Below are 24,175 nucleotides of genomic sequence, written 5' to 3' on the forward strand. Positions count from 1 at the left end.
TGCATATGTCTGTCTGTCTGGATATATATATATATATATATATATATATATATATATATATATATATATATATATATATATATATATATATATATATATATATATATATACATACATATATATACATACATACACTTTACAGTTAAAAGAAATACAAAACAACAAAACAGATAACAGTACGGTGTAAAGGTAAAGTACGCGCAACCATTACATCAGACAAAAATATGTACGCCTACAAATATGACGACACGGCGCGGAGTTATGCATTCCGTGAGGACACGGCGCGGAGTTATGCATGACGTAAACACACGGACAATGGATCCGGTACCGTGTGGATCAACACCGTACACCTTACAGTGAGACACTGTCTCGGTAGGGTGCTGCGGGAAGTAAACAAAGGGAAACAATGCCAGAGTTCATTAGCGAGACCTGAGTTGTACTTAAAATATAACTTGTAGAGGCTTGTGTTAAAACACGGGCAGGAGGCGGCGTACCAATAAGAATTCATGATGTTAAATATAAGGTATTTTTATAAGGGGAAAATAGGGTTCATTGATATGAAAACAGTGTTTTTTTTATGTTTACACATACTTCATAAAACAACTAAAATAGAACACAACAACAGGTGTCAAAAATATTCTATGTTAATGTGTACATCTGCATTTAAACAATATACAGTGATGAAATGAGCGATGAATCATGTGATCGCAATGGTTTAGATAGTAGGACAGGCTAGGAGAAGACGCCATTCTCCCAGCAATCACATTACGAGGCGTGAGTTCACACCTTACGTTCTATTGCACGTGAGTGTGTGTGTGGCACGTGAGTGTGTGTGCGGCACGTGAGTGTGGGTGTGTGTGGGCTCTAAGAGAATTGTGAAAACAGATCGAATACCGGTTTAAACTAGATCTCGCTAGAGAAATGAGGGGGGGGGGGGTTGTAGAGACGATTGAGTACTCGTCACAAGAGGAAAAAGGGGGGAGGGGGTAGAGCTTGTGGTGACAACGTCACTTGTTGAAGTGTCTGAGAACGAGACTTGATTTGATTCCAGTTGACATCCAGATATAAAAGGGATAATTTAGTTAGGGTGTGTTTATAAAACTGAGTAACTTAGTTTATCTCTCTGTCTGGTAGTTTGTCTATCTATCTATCTATCCATCACCCATTAATGCGTCTATCCCACTATCTTTCTATCATATATATATATATATATATATATATATATATATATATATATATATATATATATATATCGTACATCTATTTACATACAGACATGCATACATACATAAACACACACTGTATAAATACACAATATGGGTAAATGCTTTAAACTTTACATACAGACATACATAAACACACAGTATAACTCCACAATACGGGTAAATGCTTTAAACTGAGACGTTAAATGAAAGCAGCCCGCTGTGGGGGAAACAATACGGACATAAAGTTAATTTGTCTAATGCTCTGTGACGTGTTGGTTGGAGCTTCGTGGTACACAACCTACCAGAGGACAGTATTGATTTCAAGGGAGATGGAACCAACAGACCAGGCAGAGTTTCTTTCAGGCATCTCTTCGCAGGGGCGGAGCCCCCCCCCCCCCCAGACAAAATAGTTTATATTGAAAATATATACTTTTACCAGTGTCCGCCGCCCCCCTCTCCAACTCCGGAAATTTAGGCCGCTCCCCCCCCCCCTCCATGTTGAGAAACAAAACATGCATTCTAGCATACACTTTGCAAAATACTATAGTTGGTTTCTGCATGGAGTATTATGGATACTAAAGTTATAACAATGTAATAAAAACACAATGATCAACATTGATCGGGTGTGGAGCCCTTGAGTGGAGAGAATAATGACAATGTCAGTCGTGAAAGAGGTAGAATGTACCGGGAAAACTTGACCTGAAGTGATGAGAGTAGAGAGTCTGGCCTCATCCATACTTTTGCCAGTTAAGGTACAATAAAATACTGAAAAGAATACGATTTAACGAGTTTAATAAGATAGGATAAGCAACAAAGACAATCCAGAATGGACTATAGCAATAAATACAGGCAAGTCCAAGACGGATTATTTATAAATGGAGGTCCTTTAAAAAATAGAAACAATCTAAATAAAGAACTAATAACTATATGCATTAACGTTATTATTTAAATGCGTCGTATAATCAATGAATGAATCAAGCTCCACCTTATAACAACCACTATTTACATCCCAGCGGACCAAGTTTAAAAAAAATTAAATATGGTTTCTGAATAAGGAACCACAACCAATGAACGGAACAAAGCAATTCTCTCCCCTTATGACAGTCTCATCCCATGCGCAAGTTCATTGGAAACATGTTGAGTTTACAGACTGTTCTTAATTCTCCCCCCCCCCCCCCTCGAGATTGGACCCAGCGAGCCTAGAGGAGAGGCGATACTCCCCCCCCCCCCCCCCCCCCCCCGGAGATTGGACCCAAGGAGCCTGGGGGAGAGGCGATAAGAAGAAATCAATTGAGATTCCAGCTGTCTCGGTTTATTCTTCTCATCACGGCTTGCTGTTTCTTAATTGACAAGATGAGAGGGGCCGCTACCCATTCACAATTTAGCCTGTATTACCGCCCCCCCCCCCCCCAACCAAACCCCCATCGGCAAATATTAACTTTAAAAAATTTATTTTAAACACTTCTGAGACCAGATTTGTTTACTTAAAAACAGAATTAGAAAAACAAGTTTTTAAGGAGGAAGGCAGCGGGAGGAAAATCAATACAATTTTAATAAACAATGTTTTAAAAATAAAAATCTTTACGCAAATATTATTACGTTTGTAGTTTTAGTTTAAAGACGGTATCTTCATAAATGTTAGGAAAAACATTTAACTCCAAGAAAACGATAATGGATACTTTACACACGGTGGATGTAAAACTACACAAATTTGGCTTTCTGTGGATAAATGGTATCGCACGTTAACTTTGGGGTGTGTAAACACACGTCTTGCGCGCATGATGAAAAGGGGAGGGGGTATCAAAGTCACACTGATAAAAAAACCTGGGGATACGGACGTCTAAATTTGGCGGTTAGCACGCGGCACACGACAGCAAATTAATTTCTTGGCTTGTCACGTGTCCGGGGGTCTGAACGGCAGAAATAATTCCACTCTCTCGACTGCTCAGCACGTTTTGATCGCTGACTAGTGGGATTTTTTTAATAAAGTCTTGGACTCGCTATAGGAATATTGCACTGCCCACCCCTTCGTCCCAAAAAAAAAAACGTCTTTAGAGAATTAATATTCACTGACCGCACTGCCTTTGTTTAAAATCCACCAGTTTATAAAGAGAATCGTAAAAAAAACAAAGATAACCGATGCCCTTTTTGGCATGAATATTCATGAAGGGGTGATGCAAGCGGAAGATGTAGACGGAAATCGCGAGGGAGATGGTCGGACCATGCCATGCGCTGGTAGAAGGAGGCGGGATTCAGTTCCGTGTAACTACAAAACAACAGCTTATCAAATGGCATTTATCTCCAACACTGTTTCTGTTCTTTTAAACACGGTACCATGAGAAATGTGGTATATGTAAGGTAATATCCTAACTTCAAGGAGAATTTGTTTCACAGTATTTGAATTAAACTTATGACAATTTCAATGCTTTCGAAATTGGACTATTAACTATTTAAACTTTTTTTGTTGGGTTATTTTTCTTTCTTTCTTTCTTACAAAGGAATCCGTTTTTATAATGTCCACACTAGTAAGAGGTCAAATATTCATACCACTGACATATCTACTATGATCTCGTCTTTTCTATTGGATATCGTGACATTTAGACAAGACGTGTTTTCACTGTCGAACTAAGTCCAAATGTGTATTACTGTTTGTCTTTTATGTCTAATCTGTAATCACACTGTTGTGTGCTGACGAAGACCTTGGGTCGAAACGTCCATAGTATTTTTAACTGTCTTTACTTGTGATCTAACTAACACTATGTTTTATTATTACTAGGATCGCGTAAGTTTCACATTCTAAAGAACACGAGAGGTAAATCTCCACCAGCCCAACATAACAGATCCCAGTCAGGCTAATCCAGGCAGTCACCACATTGCTACGGCGGCCTCAAGGCTGATCGATGTTCAAACCCTCTGAGATATTTGACCCAGTAATTGATCCATCAATAACAATAACATCAAAGTGCCACGTGACAGACTGGGGACTAAATGAACTCTGTTGTCCAGGGCGTCACTCACACATGGTACCGTACACCCTCCTCCTCCACGCGTTACATATAACAGTTATACGATACGCCCCGTTTCACGTGTATAGTACTTTTAGGGAACTTTATCTGCACGATCATGATTGTGTACAACTAATTTAGGTCGACGTGTTGTATACAAATGTATCGATATGCCTCGTTTCACATAGTAGTATATGTACTTTCCGCTTCTTTAGTACAATACAGTACTTTGTAGAGATACGGCATTCAACCTCACTTCACACAAAGTATATGATGCAAATCTAGTTACACCACACACAGGACCATACACCTTACTGAATACAAGTCACGTATGGCAATCTCATTCTCGTGTATCTATCGCATTAGTTGGACTAAGCACAATATGCTATATAAAACTACGGACCATCTCGTTACCATGGCAACCGCCGGAATACGAATTTCATCTCTAATTGACATTCCAGCAACGTAAGGTGTGCACATACACCACACAAAGCCAGTCTGTATCTTCTAACACGCCGTATCACGCAACCAGGAACAAATCTCAACGAAAAACAGCCTGCCCCCACACTCGACCCATCCCTCGGTTACTGATGGGACACTCGTGGGTCAGATTCGGCAATAACCTGTAACACGAGACACGCCTACCCGGATATACAATTGTAAACACAGGACAGAAAGGGATACATAACAGGATATGCAGCGGAAATACAATAACACAGAACCTACGTATACGTCAACATTAAGTATCCGGATAGCCATCCCCCATCCCCACCTACGACCATAATTAATTTATGGGCCGCCAAGACAATCGATACAACAGCAGCGATATGCAAAACAAACATCGCCACACAACAACGATGGTAATAAAACACCAGTACAGCCATAGTAACTACACAGAGCGACACCACTAGGTTTCTACGACATGTATGACTACACATACCAGTTTACTTAAGTACATCTACAAATAAAAATTCATTTTGATATTGAAACAACGTGTATCTGTGTAGAATGTAAGTTTAGACCAATTTGAAGCAAGCAAAATATTAAAAATCAATTACAACTTTTTTTTTTAAATCTCAATATTTAGACCAGCAAAACAACATGGTTTCTAGTAATTGTAGATTAAATTTCTACATTAATTTTCTACATTAAGTGTATAAATTGCCTGATATGAGAATGTCTATAGGTCAGCAGTAATATTCAGGCCACACATAACACCACGATAAACTATCAGTCAGCTCAGGACTTATCCAGGCTGCCACTTTCCTTTATGCTGCAGAATTGAAGTGTCTCTCGGGGCAGGATAAAGATAAGGACAATCGTCTCACCGGACACGTGACCTGATCTGTGTCAAGTTCACCAGATAAAGGACTATCTCCATCCCCAAGGTCAACCGGCTGCCAGTGCGACACGTATGTACAGAGATCTGGACTAGCTAAGTTCCAGTATTTTGGCAGCCTGTCATAATCACCCATCACAATACCGCAATCTAAATGGTATGGTTTGTTGAGAGGGATTGGGTAAAGCACGGGTAGCAATAACCAGACAAGTACAGGTCGCTGTGGTCTGGACATCAGTAGACAATGGGCACTGGTACGTTTACAGCGAAGGTGGAAAATGGGTAATGCTTTACTAAACAATACATCGCAAAACTAAATGATTACTACTGTAGCAATAACCAAAGCTAACTACATCGATGCTGAACATTATTCTATTCACCAACTATTACCACAAGCCGGCCATTTCAATACTGGTCATTATTCAATTAACCTATGCTGAAAACTATTCTACTCCCCAATCCCGGCTACTATTCGACTCACCTATGCTGACCGCTAGTCTGCTCACTTATGCTGACCACTAGTCTACTCACCTACGCTGACCACTATTCAACAAACCAATACTGACCACAACTCACCTATGCAAATCAGCGCCAGAAACGTCACCGCCGCCTCGGGCTGCTGGCACCCCGAAAACAGCGGCTCGATGACGTACCTTGCAAAGGTCAAGGCCACTATGGCGGTCGTACACGGGCGGACGATGATACACTCCACCCACAGCCGGAGGAAGGCGACGAAAGGCCCGAACGCCTCGTAGATGTACGCGTAGTCGGCGCCGGAGCGCAGGATGGAGGTGCCGAGCTCGGCGTAGCAGTAGGCGCCGATCATGGAGTAGAGCCCGCACAGCAGCCAGATGATGATGGACATGCCGACGCTGCCGCTGTGCTCCAGCACACCTTTCGGGCTGACGAAGATCCCCGAGCCGATGATGCAGCCGACGATGACGGTGACGCCGTTGAGCAGGGTAAGCTTGGGCTGGAGGGACACGCCCTGGTCGGACTTGACCTCCTCCGGCTTGACGCCGGGTCCGACGTCTTTAAGTTCTGTGCTCAGCAGGGCGCTGTTCGCCACTTCTTTTTCAGCCATTTCCTAGTTTTACTCTAATCTATCGAACACTTAAATAAACCAGCACTACACTGTTCCTAAATCTAAATCACCAGAAAGAAACACATTAGCATCAACTAATACAAGGTATAGACATCGAAACCGCATGAAAATATAACCGAAAACATGTCTCCATATGTTTCACACAAGCCCGCAACTTGTGCAATCATCAACACAAACTATATCTTTAACCCACTACACACGACAAAAAAAACATTAATGAACTCTAAACCTCGATGTTACGCTAACCACTCGAACAGCGTGGGTACTATCCATACTAACGAACCAGATGGTTTCAGAACCACTATCAACGGAACTGCCAAGTTCCCATCATACGCTTTTAAAAGGTATAAAAAAAAAACCTATCACGTGGTCACAACAATGGGACACAGCCCACTGTTGTAAAATCGTGACAGAACTTTTACCATCTGATGACAGTAGGTTCTGTGTAGAGATAGCATGAGCCGGCACACGCTGAGCTACACGGGCTTGCTGCTCAGACGGACATAACTGGCCAGATCAATTTGCGCTTTGTATTGCTTTTTCAGAGGCAAATACTTGAAAATGGCAATTAGATATTACAATTAAAGGTGTGCACATATGGCGCGATGTTAATAATAAACTTTTATCCCAAATTAGAATTGCCGCACACAAAAACATGCGTTAATTAAATTAACTGTGCCAAAGCACGAAGGGCCGGTGAAGACAAACCACAAAAAGCCTTTTAAAAAAATAAACAAGAAAGACGAATTTTACTTTCAATATTAATTTCCCTCATAACTACCAAACATTATATCGGGTAAAAAAACTATAAAATATACCATATGATTAGAACTCGTTTTTTTTTTTAAAATATAGAATTTTTGTAAATATAGATTTTTTTAAAATATAGAATATTTGAAAATATAGAATTTTAAATGTAGAATTTTTTTAAAAAGATATATTTTTTTTAAAAAGATAAAAATTTTTAAAACATCCAAATTTGGAAATCCTCGTCACATGCGCTTAACGAACGAACACAATCCCGAAACGAGAAACTACCAGCCGCCTATCATCCTACTGACGCTCGTCACAATGCGACTTCTGACAAGATAACACATACATCCCCTATCAGCGGAAGTTATGGAAATATGGATAATCGGTCAAGTGTTAGACACCCTTCTTCAACTCCAGCCGGAGTTCAACGTCCACAAGAGAAGAGCGTCCGAATAATACCCGTCCCCTCAGAAGACTGAACACTTCAGCACAAATAACGTGGAACACTAATGAGGTTAACACACTATTTCCCAATACTACCATCGTATAAAAAAAACCTGCATTATTAAATACTTTATTCAAAATTAACGTTGCATGCCATTTTCTAAATCGCCATAAAAATAAGCCCATTGAATACTAAACTAAGCATCAATAGGACTGAAGTGGGTAGGTAGAAGCATTAATGTCTAGCTCAACAAGTTCTACCATTCAGCAGCTGGTGAAAATTAGTTCATTTTATGACCGTTTAATTAAAGCAAGCTGTGCATCCCAAAACCCCGCGCCATGTATAACTCAAGTAAAGACTGGGGACTGTGGAGGGGATGTAACTAGTAAAAAAAAAAACACAAGGGGGGGGGGGTATCAACAAGTGGCTTGATATCACACATACCCGTTCCCCTTTCGCAAGTTTTTTTCATTCGGATCAATTATCACAAAATCCATTTGCAAGCAAAAAAAAAAAGTTAAAGTTAAAAAAAAACAACAGATGAAGTAGAGATTCACCTATTTTAAGGGACACCGGAAGGGATAGTGTGGTTTACTTTCTCTAACGCGTGTGAAGTACCCATCAGAGCTGGGTGGACAGTGATCCGAACTGGAGACTATCGGGTTAGCAGTCTTATTCTTTAGCGTCATGTAGCATTAGCCGTCTTCTTCAATTTTGAAAAATACACATTTCAACTTAACACAGCGACAAGTGGACGGCTACCTGTGGCGCTTTACATGTAAGTACTTGGTCCTTGGGATAAAGGGGATGATGAAAATCAACATTTAACGCTCGCTTATAAATTGAAGTCTCTAGGGTTAAAGCTAGAGATCTTTTGATGCGGCTCCCAAAACTTGCTGTAGCAAAAGTAATGTATGTAAATGGACCTTGTCTCAAAACAGTTGTCCAGCCTGTGTCCCATCATAATAAAATTCCAAGTGCAACCGTGTACTTCTTGTGTGTCGACCACCTGCAACGGAAACGTTCTTAAACATGACCCCAACAACGAAAATACTGAACCAGGATGCGTGGCAATGGTTTGGCCCAGGTTGGATCCGAATGAAATTCATCTTTAAGCGTCTGGTATTGTAGAGTTTCGAGCTAGGGAACTCCTGCTACACAAGTAGATTACTCTAATAACACACAATAGTTTCTCATTAGTTAATGAAAATTATACATTGGTTATCTAATCAGAGACATCCACAAACAAAAACCCAGTGTAATACGTGCTGATCTAACGCCTGTGATTCACGTTACGGTTATTGAAATTTCTCTTTGTATTTAAATAAACTTTCAATAAACTTAAGCACCATGAATTGTTACAAGACCTCACTTTATAAAATGAAAGTGCCAGATTTTACCGAAATATACACGAGTACTACCTAGCAGGTAGAGCGCTAGACTGCTAACCAGAAAGCCTCGAGTTCGAATCTGGGTTTAATTAAGTAGAACGTCCCTGACTCCAGCTCTGAAGGGTACCTAACTCACGCTAGGGAAAGTAAAGGTGGCTGGGCATAGCGCTGAACACAGTATCACTTCATAGGCTGAGGTCACAGAAACAACTTTACTTGCCCAATGGATCGTCAGGTTCGAAAAAAGGGAACTTTACTACGGTAAGCGTGATAAAACACGGATCATCTCATTTGCTTACGTGTTTTTTACGAACCGAAAAAAAAAAAAACTAAACGTATCTAGATCTGTGTTATTTTATTGACTAGCAAAGTTGTAAATGTAGGTGAGAGTGTATAGTCTGTATGATTAAATTATAAATTTGCGTATTCAACTCATCACAAGTGAATACTAGGGTGAATGAACTGCGTCACTTTGGTAGTGAAAAGTTTGAATGAAAATATATCAGACATTTCTTACATCTAATACATAAAATCTTTAAAGCTACGTGTTAAAAATTCTCGACGTTATACCGGTGTAAAAGTATGTTTTTTTTAAAAATAATCAAATCCGACAATGTACTTTGTATATTTTTAGCCCAAGGTCATAAAAGCTAGTGTAAAAATCAATAGTTTGTAATCAGCCGACATTAATGTTTAGCTTGGCTGGTACATCGCTGTGTACACGGTAGCAGTGTGACAACAACAAAAAGGTGGTATGGATTGGAACATGGCTTGCATCAGCTAGTGGTGGGAGGTGTGGTAAGGGAGGGATGAACTTGTTACTTAACACCTGACCAACGACCCATTTAGCAATCGATACTTTTATCTGTACTTGATCATCTTGTCATTAGCGTGTGGCGAACTTGTCATTTGTATTTCACAAACTTGTCATTTGTATTTCACAAACTTGTCATTTGTATTTCACAAACTTGTCATTTGTATTTCACAAACTTGTCATTTGTATTTCACAAACTTGTCATTTGTATTTCACAAACTTGTCATTTGTATTTCACAAACTTGTCATTTGTATTTCACAAACTTGTCATGTGTGCATTTACACAAACTTGTCATGTGTGCATTTACACAAACTTGTCATGTGTGCATTTACACAAACTTGTCATGTGTGCATTTACACAAACTTGTCATGTGTGCATTTACACAAACTTGTCATGTGTGCATTTACACAAACTTGTCATGTGTGCATTTACACAAACTTGTCATGTGTGCATTTACACAAACTTGTCATTTGCATTTACACAAACTTGTCATGTGTGCATTTACACAAACTTGTCATGTGTATTTTACACAATTTTGTCATTAGCATTTCACAAACGTGTAATTGCGTGTATGGTTTACAATTTCAATTTAAAACCGACAAACATGCCAGTTTTCACCCAATCACACTAAAAATTAAAGGGCTATAAAATAAAACTTCCAGACATGTGAAACAAAAAGGGCTATAAAATAAAACTTCCAGACATGTGAAACAAAAAGGACTATAAAATAAAACTTCCAGACATGTGAAACAAAAAGGGCTATAAAATAAAACTTTCAGACATGTGAAACAAAAAGGGCTATACAATAAAACTTCCAGACATGTGAAACAAAAAGGGCTATACAATAAAACTTCCAGACATGTGAAACAAAAAGGGCTATACAATAAAACTTCCAGACATGTGAAACAAAAAGGGCTATAAAATAAAACTTCCAGACATGTGAAACAAAAAGGGCTATAAAATAAAACTTCCAGACATGTGAAACAAAAAGGGCTATAAAATAAAACTTCCAGACATGTGAAACAAAAAGGGCTATAAAATAAAACTTCCAGACATGTGAAACAAAAAGGGCTATACAATAAAACTTCCAGACATGTGAAACAAAAAGGGCTATACAATAAAACTTCCAGACATGTGAAACAAAAAGGGCTATACAATAAAACTTCCAGACATGTGAAACAAAAAGGGCTATACAATAAAACTTCCAGACATGTGAAACAAAAAGGGCTATAAAATAAAACTTCCAGACATGTGAAACAAAAAGGGCTATAAAATAAAACTTCCAGACATGTGAAACAAAAAGGGCTATAAAATAAAACTTCCAGACATGTAAAACAAAAAGGGCTATAAAATAAAACTTCCAGACATGTGAAACAAAAAGGGCTATAAAATAAAACTTCCAGACATGTGAAACAAAAAGGGCTATAAAATAAAACTTCCAGACATGTGAAGCAAAAAGGGCTATAAAATAAAACTTCCAGACATGTGAAACAAAAAGGACTATAAAATAAAACTTCCAGACATGTGAAACAAAAAGGGCTATAAAATAAAACTTCCAGACATGTGAAACAAAAAGGGCTATAAAATAAAACTTCCAGACATGTGAAACAAAAAGGGCTATAAAATAAAACTTCCAGACATGTGAAACAAAAAGGGCTATAAAATAAAACTTCCAGACATGTGAAACAAAAAGGGCTATAAAATAAAACTTCCAGACATGTCAAACAAAAAGGGCTATAAAATAAAACTTCCAGACATGTCAAACAAAAAGGGCTATAAAATAAAACTTCCAGACATGTCAAACAAAAAGGGCTATAAAATAAAACTTCCAGACATGTCAAACAAAAAGGGCTATAAAATAAAACTTCCAGACATGTCAAACAAAAAGGGCTATAAAATAAAACTTCCAGACATGTGAAACAAAAAAGGGCCAGAGGTGTTTTAAAATAAAATACCCTGGCCTTGACCCCCCATGGCTGCATGTGCGAGAAGGGAAGGCTGTGTGACCTTTATCTTCAAAAGCCCAGAGATCTAAAGGTCATGACCCCTGCAAACACATGTCGTTTATTCAAGTCTTATCCAGCTGCCTGTATGTACATCACACAATCTCGAGTTAGCTGTGAGTTAGCTGGTCCTGGGATACATACGTTACAATAAAAGCCCACATAGTTTAAAATAAGAATTCAGTGTGTTACTTTATTCTAGAATGTATACGTCTTGCAATATACGGCGACAATAGTTTACAATTTTAAAAAAAACTCAAAACATGTTAGCTGGCTCTAGAATCTGTAAGCTTTGCAATAAAGGCCCACGTAGTTTACAATAAAGCATTTAGCTTGTTCGCTAGCTATAGAATGTCTGGAAATACAACTGTCAACCAAACATTCATCTATTACAACTAACACTAAAGAACCAGATCTAGACAATACCCAACCAGTCAACTACTACAACTATTGCACTAAAGAACCAGATCTAGACAATACCCAACCAGTCAACTACTACAACTATTGCACTAAAGAACCAGATCTAGACAATACCCAACCAATCATCTACTACAACTACTTCACTAAAGAACCAGAAAAGATAATAACCAATCATTTATCTACTACAACTACTGAGAAGGCCAACGCACTAAAGCACCAGATCTAGATAATAACCGACCTCTCATCACTTAATTACGTGAAGGATTCTAAAACAAGAACCCCACTGACAAAGATCAAAGAGATCGAAGCCAGCCTCAGAGGCCCAACAGTAAGAAGTTAGCAGGCTTCTGAAGAGCCAGGCTCTGGAATGTTGACAGGACTTAGTGCATCGATCAATGCAGGTGGGATGGAGTTTGTAGGGCCCGGTACTCGTCTCACACAGGTAGGGGCGCTGTTGTTCTTGTCTTCTTACCTCTTAGGTACAAAACTAAAACTTCTAGAACTACATGAAGCTTTGAGAAAGTATGGTCGATAACGATACTTAAACCATGTCGAAACCATCACCACAGCATTAAGATGGGACACGGTTTTTCAGTTTGGGGTCCATCAAATTATGACTAACAAACTACAACAAGACTTTTTTAAATTACCGGTAACGTTGTTAAGTCAAACAGCGGATACAAACCTTAAGAGGCAGCCTCTCATACATTAAAAGTAAATATTTGCGGCTCGCTTCATTAAAGCTTTATAAGAACGATGTAGCTAATATAGCTACTATGTGTCAAACTATTGGAACTAATTTAATATTAAGTTCAGGCTCCAAATATTTTCATACAGAACTTTTAAGTGTACTGTGTGTCTCTTTACACCAAAAACAGGGCAGTACCATGCACCAAATACCACCAAGAACATGACAGCGTCCAGTTGTGAAGCTTATCATGATAACATCAAACACGGGCTCTATTATACTCAAGATAAAAGCGGCAGCTGTTACTGTATCAATAGCCGATACCCACACTACCACGACACAGGCAGGGAAAGTCGATCAGGGGGGAAGGCTGTCCTGTTAGACTACAACTTAGTCAAGTGTCGAAATCTTAATAGTATTTCTAAGCGACATATTGACCATCAGGGCATTATAAATTAAACTGGCAGTACACTCTATTTAAGTCAAGAGAAAAAGAGGAAGCAGTAAAATCTAAATTGGACTTTTACACGACTAATTGACCATCAATGAATTAAATTGACAGTACAATTCATTTAACTGTCAGGAGAGAAAGATAAAGTAATAGAATCTAAATAGGACTTATTCAAAACTTTATCATTGATCATCAATGAATTTTGAAATTAAACAGACAATTTTTTTTAAAGTACAATCCATTAAACAGAAACAGGAGAGGATGAGAAAGCAACAACGTTTGGCGTTTTAAAAGTAATAATTTACAAACGGCTTTTTTTTTTTTTAAATATAATGAAAATGGGAAGCGGATAAAAAAAATCGAGATAGACCCCCAAGGGACATGATCCAGATAATACAAGCAGCCCGAGATGAAACCAAGAGCCCCAAAACAACCGGCCTACACCCAGCCCTCGTCATGGGGTCGATAGGGATGCTATGCTACGTCTCAATGTTCCATTAGTGAAAAATTGAGGCAGGGTTGAATGACGCGTAGATTGTGGCCCAAGTCTCGTATGTCATCCCACATAATGCGATTGCCAGACACAAGCGGTTTTCAATCTTTAATACATATGGATGAAAAGCGTGCTAGAATACACAATAGATAAATGGTGAACTTCAAAAATGGTACTACGGCGCAATAGTAAAACAAACATTTCTGTATATCACACAATAAATGTCAGTAGCGTCACATGTTTAACATTTATGACATTTATAAATAGGACGTCAATGTCGGATGGTACAACGTGCCTGAGTCCACCCAGTTATGAAGAGTACCTGAATTAACGTTAGGTAAAGTAAAAGCGGCTGGGCATAGCGCTGACCACGCTATCCCTTCAAGCAGAGGTCACAACAACAGACCAACTCTACTTCTTAACGTCCTTCATGGACCGCCAAGTACGAAAGAGTAACTACACATTTATATTTAACCCATACTCTCAATACAACCAGACTTCGTCAAGAACCCCAGTACAAACGAATAGAGATTTCAACTATTACTTCAAGCCTAGCACTTAAATAACGTTAAGGGAAGGTTTAGAGAGTATATATGTAATTAATATTGAAAAGACAAGCACACCAGTAAGAGATCATTATCTCGTGAGCACACCCATTGTCAAGCATTATACCCTGTCTGTTAAGTGAATAATTGATACAACTAAGACGTTTAAAGATCCGAAACACGGGGGCCGGACTAGTTGTTTACTCTACGGCTGGCCTTGTTAGGATAAAACTGATTTATGGGCGACGCCCATATCGGGGATTACACACCCTGTCAGAGGTGTGTAACACACCATGAGCATGATGCACCACATATAAACCTGTAACCCACTAAGATCTAATCATGTTGAGACCTTGCTTTGTCAACAAACAAAAAACGTGTTTACTTCTAAAGGCTATACGGTGTGTAAGGTTTTCTGATAATTATATGATGACAACATAGTCATATTACAAGAAACATATCACAGATAAGACTAGATTTATTAATCTAATAAAAGCAAAATATTTTTTTTTTAAATGCAAGAGGAAATAAAGTTAAAACACACGCGGTTTTTAACAATAACAACCATCTAATCTGGGAGAGTGGAAAGCGACACCAACATTCAACATTCAGGGCTACCAGCACACCAAATGTCACAGCCTGACAGACGCAGTTTAAAATCTGCCATTACTTTTTTTTTTAACCGCCGCTAGACTAGCGAAGTTCTCACGTGAACCAAACCCTACCACGTCCATTAACGTCTGGACTGTAGGGGCAGACAGCAAACAGCACAGACGATATTAAACACGGGACAGGTAACACTCTGACATGCACAAAATGTATTTTGAGTTCAGAAACTGTTTTCACATGAAATACCATACAACTGCTTTAAATTTGGGTAGGCGCGTGGTCGAGAATTAAGCATATGAATACTAACCCAAAAGTCACGAGTTCGTTTCAGGAGCTCAAGCTATTTAAACATTCATTCAGACTTTAAGAGTAGGCTACTTAAGGTTTCAATGTAAGCAAAACTGGCTGGGAATTGTGCTCTTTATCTTTTAAACACCAAGATCAGAGAGACCGATAAACTCTACTACCTCTGTCTCGCGAGACGTCTTTTCTGAAACGGTATTGTACTTTAAATTTGGACACGCCATTCATTAATCTCACCGCAACAACGAAGCATCAAGCTATAATAATATAACGCACTGTTCTTTTATCAGAATGACTGGCTCTTTTGAGGCCTTTAGCAACACGCACGGCGGTCTTATAATGTGTTAATTAAAGCTAGTTATTATCAGCAAATCAGGCGTTTCAAAAAGTCAATAGATGTGTACAAAGAACATACGCTCAATAGCAAGACCGACAATACACTCAGTTACATAGCCGCGAGTCGTGGAGACAAAAGAGGAGAGACGTCCACTAATAAATGAAGCTACCTTAAATGCTAGGGGGCTGCCCATAATATGGCGTCAACGATCTGGGAAGGAGGGGGGTGTGATATTTTTGTGACGATGTGCTAGTTAACGGAATCGGAATTGGTTCAAGAAGTGCAATCTGGCGTTTGCTTTTGTGTATTTTTTTCTACATAAAAAGGTGGGTTTGGTTTATTTAGAACGAGTGGAGATGTTACAACACCCATCCCAGCCCGTACAAGGACATGGGGGGATACTTGGGCTTTTTGTGACAATGATGATTAGGAATAAAGTCGGCTAGATTGCCAAATTTAAAGATGAATGATTCCCCCAAATCTCATGTAAGGGTTATTATCTGGTTTTACTAAACAGTCTTAGTATGCAATGGGTTTTGTAACTGACACAAAAATAAATATTAGAAAAATAGAATAATAGACACAAAGACCTAAAATTCCGAATAATTGAAAATTAAGGTAAATATTAAAACACCACCCGACCACCAGGTGTTGAGCTGACATTTCAAACGTGTTACGACGTACTAGCACCTGTCGACATGATTGACATAAGGTGGGACATGTGGGAGGAGCTACACAGGCCAGGTCATGTTAGTAGAGACCATCACAGTGGGGACAGGAGGGGGACCCACATACATTCAATACGGCCATGTACACACTGTATCGATTTGTTCGAAATCGATGATGTCAATAAATAAACCCGTCAATTGACGGGGATGAAAGCCGGCCGGGGTTTGGTTAATGAGGGAAAACACGTGAAGGATGAAAACACGAGCAGATAATGTATGTCGCAAAACGTATTTCAGTAGCGGCAACTTTAACCACTAATGCCGGGTTTTGTTTAATAATCTATAGAGTTGTATTAAAAAGAGAAGGTCCCCTTTTCAGATAAAACATAGTTGACAGATGAAGTAGGGCTCGTGTTTCTTGATTCGGCACAAGACGGGATAGTGTGGTCAGTAATATGCCCAGCCGCCTTTACTTTCCTTAACGCTAGGTACACATTAAAGCTGGATGAACTCGGAGAAGTCCTGCCATCTCGTCCATACCTCGATCCTAGCAGTCGGGCGCTCTACCATGTCGTCCAACAGGCTTTAATGTGTCTTAGTTACCTTTGACGGAGTGGTCTAGCGGTAGAGAGCTGGACTTCTAACCCGCAAGTTTCGAGTTCGAATCCGGGTTCAAGTCAGTAGACCGTCCCTGAGTCCACCCAACTCTGAAGGGTACCTAACTCACGTTAGGGAAAGTAAAGGCGGCTGGGCATAGAGCTGACCACACTCTCTTCATATGCCGAGGTCACAGAAACAAGTGAACTCTACTTCACTTGCCCTATAGACTGTCAGGTTTGAAAGAACTTTACTTTTACTTTTAGTTACCTATGGTCAACTAACAAGGAGATATTAGAAAATATAGCCCTACAATAGATGGTCAGCTAATCGTTACAGTGATCCTGAACTGACTGTAGAAATACTGTGATCGACGCATACCTTTTAACCATACCAAGGGGGAAAACCAATATATTATAACAATCAATATTTAAACGCTAAAAATTAATTTTCACTTTCGATTCATTACACGTGGCATCTACCGGCGAACCATTCATTCACTAAATCCCCCTCCTGTCTCCGCGGGCGTAGTGAAGCGACCGCCACGCCACCTACTAGACCACAATACTAGCGAACGTCAATGAGAACACAGAGAGTAAAAAATGATCTCGTCCCATCAATCTACGAGCTGTAGACAAACACGACCATCACGAGTCAGGTCCGTGCTACTTTTAATCTCATTAGTAGTAATTGGTTAATTAACCGCTGTCTGCTATTGAAGGTTAAAACTTGCAACAGACACGCATAAACAGCGTCTACGTATTACAATACAAAGGCACAACCACTGCAAGCAGAACAAGATTATATATATATATATATATATATATATATATATATATATATATATATATATATATATATATATATATATATAATTGTGTGATATGTACATGGATATAAAAATGGGCAAACACTACAGATCATATTATTAGCTATCGACCAGCACACCACTAGTTAGTTAAAATCTAAGGGATGTGTTGAGTTAATCCACTTCGTCAAAGTTCATAAACAGCAGAGACGTCGACTAATTAGGTCAACCCGTCGAACAGATTGTGATTAGAGGCGACCTTAAAAGCTGTTTACGTTAGAAGGACAGGTTCACCACTGAACAGCTCAAGCCTAATTATAATGGAATGGTAATACGCAGCATTGGTTTTAAGATAATCAAAATAACTAGTTGTGAGAACGTCAGTTGTTTAGTTGGTTTTTTTTTCAGCACTGTTGCCATCACGTGGTCAGTTTGTGCTGACCACTGACTGAAATCTCGGCACTGACCAGTGCTGAAGGCGAAACTAAGTACTCTACATATTCCTTCTCACTACACTATTACAGACATTTCAAATCACGTGGCAAGTACTCTATAACCACCTGTATGTCACGCAACTATTATCTACACTGCTACACTGTCATTCCAAATCATGTGGCATATACTCTAAATCTTCATGTATGCCACACCATTATCATCTACACAGTCATTTCAAATCATGTACCAAGGCTATGCCAAGAGCACTTGTTAATTATTCACCCTGAGCCAACTTCCCATGATCGAACCCATTAGCCAGCCACCCACCTCAGGATAGCATCACCCAGTGATTGCTGTTAATAAATCATACAACACTTGGACAATAAAAAAGTTTAATGACTGTAAGACACTTTCATCAGCTCGCTCGCACATACACAAAACTTGAATAGCCAGGACTGGACAGCCAGGGGGTGTAGGCACATTTCAGTGTAAATTAATTTACTACTTAATTCAGAATTAATGGTTCTTCAATACATGAATATACATGTATAGACTCAGGTCCACTCCCCCTCACATACAACCAGAAATAAAGTTGTGTTGCAGTTTGGTTTCTTGACTTTATATGTCTAAGCTTACCAGAGGGAACTTGAGAACAGACAGGGACATGTAGAGAACTTGGCAAAAGGTAGGGAACTTGGGAACAGATACGAATATTCCTACAGTGAAACCTAAAATCAATGCAAACACAACTTTACTAGTGTGTATAGGAGTCCAGGCCATGAGTGAGGAAAGAACAATTTCTAACCACCACACACCCTTAGTCAAATGATGTGTGTTGATGTATTTGATTTCATTTCCCTAGACAGAGTCAACATACCCACACTGGTTCTCACAGTTAAACTTTGACCTATATTATATCACCAGTAGTAGACATCTTAATGGTGATGACACTAGTTGATGACATATATACATCAATAACAAAAAAGTAGGCCTAACCCATATTTAACTATCTATCCAATGTAAGGAATGAAAAATTATATAAACAGATTTTTCCTGGAACAAAGATGATATGAACATATTTTACCCAAGTCCTATTTGTACAAACTATCTCAAAGCATATCTTACACAGATGTGTGAAGTATATTTTAGTGAGCAAAAGAAGCGAATTCCAGAAAGATAAAATGTAAAACATAAAACCTACGCAAAGCAAGAAATTAACTACAGAGTCTTAATATCTATAAGGGCAGATGGCTGAGATGGTCAGAGGACTAAGTAGTTCATGTTTTTGTCAAATCTGCATTAGCAGTGTCAGACTATCACACCCAGCCCAGCAACCTTTACTCTGCCTTCCCACTCAGAGAAAAGTCAGGAGCCGAAAGGATTCAGAAGTGATACTAACATATTTTTAAATTTCTAAAACCAAACCTTAAGACTGTGTGCTAATTGGCCATATTGTCACACAAGCAAATCTCTTTTTTAAAAGATTGGAAAATCAGTTAAGAGCTAAATAAAAAATCAAATGTATAAACACATGTAAAAAAATTAATAATAATGAAGATTAACCTTAATTTTATAATCGTAATCTGGCATGTTAGCCAATCTACATGAGTTTATTGATAATGATACTTAAAAACCCAAGATTAGAAAGAGCGTCCCTTTAAAATAAAAGTAGTGCAAAGTATTTACCACAGATAAGAGATGACTAATCTGATCCATTGATTCAAAATATAAACAAATCTACAAAACAAAAGTATTTTTAACCAGTAACCTGCACTGGTTAGTTGGAGGAAAAACAGTTTGATCAAAGTACTAGTGTGATCAAAGTACTACTGTCTAAATAAGACAACTTAATAAAAGTCTGCAAGCACAAGAGAGCATGTCTGAGATAAGTTATCCCACAATGACCCTCATAGAGTTTAAGATGAACCACTGGCATTTGAAAGAGTAATTAAATTTGTAAAACCGAATAAAAGTTACCTGCTGTTTTAAATTAACATTTTTTTTTAATTTATCGACCTTTTCTTCCCATTCTCAATTTTATATTTTGTGGTGTTAATATCGACCTTTATCTTCCCATTCTTAATTTTATATTATGTGGTGTTAATAGTATAAATAGCGATTACGGATGACTCCTGAATGGTAAAGGGTGTCATGAAAAATATAACATTTCAGATAGCCTAATATTTTTTGTACAGGTGCAGTGTGTTAGTTCAGTAATCCTATTACTACAGGTGTACACTTAGGAGATGCACATTAACAATTAGGCCCACAGAGTTTTATTTACTTAGTGAAACAAATTAAAACGTAGTGTCAGCATAAAATAATTATTTAATTCTCTCTGAGAACTGGCAAAAAAAACTTTATACTAAAGTAAAACTGCTTCACTTTCATAAATGTATGTGTGAACGCCATCTACATTAGGGACATCCACCATATGGTATAACAGATGGTATTGTACGCAAGGTAAACCAATTAAGTCAATTATATATACCCATCAAAACTGACATGTGAACCTTGTGTAAGAATAATTACCATACAACAGACTACAAGTCCATCACCAAAGTAAAAAATATCCGCTTTATTAATACTACTAAGCCTATTAATTAATGAATGTAAAACCTTTGTGATCAATAGGTCTCAAATAAAATATGAGGAGGCCCACAGGGAAAATACAATTTTTAAATTAATTTTTAATTTTTTCTTAGGAGAAAAATGTTATGTTTATGAATCAGTTTTCCAAAATTTAATTTTGAACTAGATATTTAATATGAAATTTAAAATTGTTGTTCTGAAATTTTTTTTACCAGATATAGCACAGTTTATAAACCTGCGCGTGGGCGTTCCCTGAAATCCTATAAAAACAAACTTCACCCTTGAAAAGACAAAAAACCTAATACACACCTACTCCCCCCCTCCGATAAATAAGTATTTTTTTACCCAAATGTTTATAGGTGGTACTGTAATAATAACCTCATGGGCCTAAGCTTTCAATGAGAAACCAGTCCATGGCAAAAACTATTTTGCTACAAAGAGAACTAAAAATGGTAAGTGGCAGTGAGGTTCATGCAAACAGTAATATTATATTTGGCCTATATATTATTGTTACATATAGTAATATTATATTGTTACTGTTTGCAACTAAGAGTTAATGTTACTTCAGATGATGGTGATAGGAGAGATACACAAACATCATCAAACTAGGTATCTGACGACAAAATGAAGTTATACAAGTATTTTCATATATATGTACTATTTTATAAAACAGAAAAATGTTCAAATCCCCTACAGCCTCCTCATGATTTATGTACAGCTGACAATTCTCTTTTCACAGCAGTAACACACAACAGGTAAACCCATACATACCTTGATTGTGTAAACTAATTAACATTAAAAAGGTTAATTGAGGGTGACATTTAAGCTGCGCTTGAAGAATGTGATAAAATACTTACATATGCAGACGACGGCTAGCAGTCTGACAGGTACCTCTGGTTGGTCACAGTCAGGAAACAGCGGCTCAATCACGTAATACGCAAACGTGAGAGCGACTATAGCCTGGGAGCATGGACGGACAATCATACACTCAACCCAAAGTCTGAGAAAAGCCAAAAACGGGCCGAAAGCTTCATAGATGTAAGCGTAATCTGCACCAGAGCGCACAATCGAAGTGCCAAGCTCACAGTAGCAGAAGGCTCCAATCATTGAGTAGACTCCCGACAAGAGCCAAACAATTAGGGACATCCCAACGCTGCCTGATCCTTTAAGGACTCCTTTAGGACTGACGAAAATGCCTGAGCCGATGATGCTGCCGACAATGACTGTTATTCCATTGATGAGAGATAGATTCTGCTTGAGAACGATGCCTTCTTCTTTGGCGCCTTCGATTTCCAGTTTCTCAACCATGGGTTCTTTTTCCAAGTCTAACTTCTTAGCCGACGATTCTTTTGGCATAGGGTCCTCCATTTTGACTGTGAAAAGATTTATTTAATCCTCTAAAGAAATAAGTTGGTACCTAATCTTTAAGTATGTTTTGAGTGGCCCTCGTTCAAGTTAATAAGACTTGAGACAGGATGTTTTCCACAAGGGACTTAAAGGCTAGTTAGCCTTATCTAGATCTAGCAACAACAACAAAGATACCTGTAAAGCAAAAACAAGATAAATTGTTAAAATCGGAAAGAAAAATAATTACAAGTAAACAATGGTAAACTGGGTTTCTTTAGATAAGACGTTACAATGATAAATTTTAACATTTTATAAATTAATAGTAGATTTAGGCCTATAAACAAAATATGATATGATATAGCAAAACCATAAATTGTAAACAAATTATGTAAGACTTACTGTAACATATTTTAAAATGTGTAGGCCTAGCATTTAGTTACATTAGTGCCAATTAAATCTACATTCTAGGCTATACTATATTATTTATTAGGTAATTAATTAATAATTAATAAGCTGTCACTATCATCATATACTCATAGGCCTAAATTTTGATCTCTAGGCCTAATCTAAAAAAATATTAAGATTTCTATTTAAGACACAGCAGTGTGGGTACATCTAGGCTCACTGGCAGACATAATAAACACACAAACTAGGTTCCTAGGGGCTCAACACATGGTTGATAAATGTTTTGATACGATGATGCAATGCCCTACCAACAACGTGAGCCTAGTAAAACAGATCTTAAGATAGCCACTCCCATTAAAAACAGGCCAGTGTGGCTTCTCACATTTCTATAATACACCCTCACGCCAATTAATAAATTAATTTTGTAGGCCCTTATTAATTTTTTGCATCTGAACTCTAATAATAGATTATTATCTCAGTTTCCCATTTTTTGATAGCTGCTTGGCTTACTAGAATTAGACTCTAGACTAGATTAAATTTAAGTGTAGTTAGTTAAGAATAGAATCTAGGCCAAATTATTTTTATGGCAGGCCTAGTCTGGTTCTCTTCAAATAAGAGAAATTCCCAATATGAAATTACAATTGAATTATCGTTCCTAGACTAGATTCTAGATCTATCATTCATCTTTATCATTATAAACATATTGTGTAGCTGATTCTAGATATGACTGAATAGACTTGATTCTTATCTGGTAGATCTAGATTAGATCTAGATTTCTAGCTCTAGAATCTAGGTGGCTGACTGTGTAGTTAGGTCTCAGTTCAGGCACATGGCGAATCCTAGTTTTGTTTTCGCGATGTGGGTTAAATTTAAATAATAGACAAATTGTTTAATGTTTGTTTACTTTTTTATTGTCTACGACACGGAAAAACGAAAAGTGAGAGTAAAAAGAAAAAAAAATTAGATCTAGATAACAAAACATTCTATTGGTTAATTCTTGGACTAAAACTTACCGGTATCCTATGTTTGTATTTTTTCAGACCATGCTTTTAGTTGACTTGTCACTACCTGCTAGTGAATCCCCGGAAGCAAGTAAGGCCCACGCATGAGTTTCAAGTAAATCACAACGTGGTGTTGCTCGCTTGTGTAATCACGTGACCAAGCCCTGGGCTAAAAAATCCATGTTCCGGGTGTTGTGGAGGGGCGGTAGCCCACGCGAAAACAAGAAGCCTATTTCTCAACACACACAAAAATTAAAACTAGCTTTCAAAAATAGACCTACAATGTAAATCTATCTTGTTATTTCATTAAATAAAATAGCTTCAGGCATAAAAGTAGGCCTATCATCTAGTGTGAAGATCTAAAGAAATTTTAAAGAACAAAAATGAAAATCCCAATGTTTAGTAGGTCTAAAAT

The 24,175-nt window shown here is 38.1% G+C and overlaps 1 protein-coding gene across 2 annotated transcripts in view; it reads right to left on the reverse strand.

Annotated features, from left to right (window-relative positions):
* LOC131943534 (Y+L amino acid transporter 2) overlaps positions 1-23,898 on the reverse strand; it is a 36,330-nt gene extending 12,432 nt beyond the window's left edge. Inside the window, exons 1-2 of one of the 2 annotated variants that reach the window (XM_059303707.1) lie at positions 23,773-23,898; positions 21,865-22,549 (exon numbers count right to left, since the gene is read on the reverse strand). In XM_059303707.1, coding sequence (XP_059159690.1) covers positions 21,865-22,375 — 511 coding nt within the window. In that variant the 5' untranslated portion in view covers positions 22,376-22,549; positions 23,773-23,898. Of the gene's footprint in view, positions 1-6,125; positions 6,671-21,864; positions 22,550-23,772 lie in introns of those variants that run through there. The other variant, XM_059303708.1, reaches the window with a different exon arrangement.
* Positions 23,899-24,175: the final 277 nt, after the last annotated feature.

Source organism: Physella acuta, unplaced genomic scaffold, assembly GCF_028476545.2.
Source record: "Physella acuta isolate Inbredline_101_S28 unplaced genomic scaffold, ASM2847654v3 ptg000460l, whole genome shotgun sequence".
Lineage (NCBI taxonomy): Eukaryota > Metazoa > Mollusca > Gastropoda > Physidae > Physella > Physella acuta.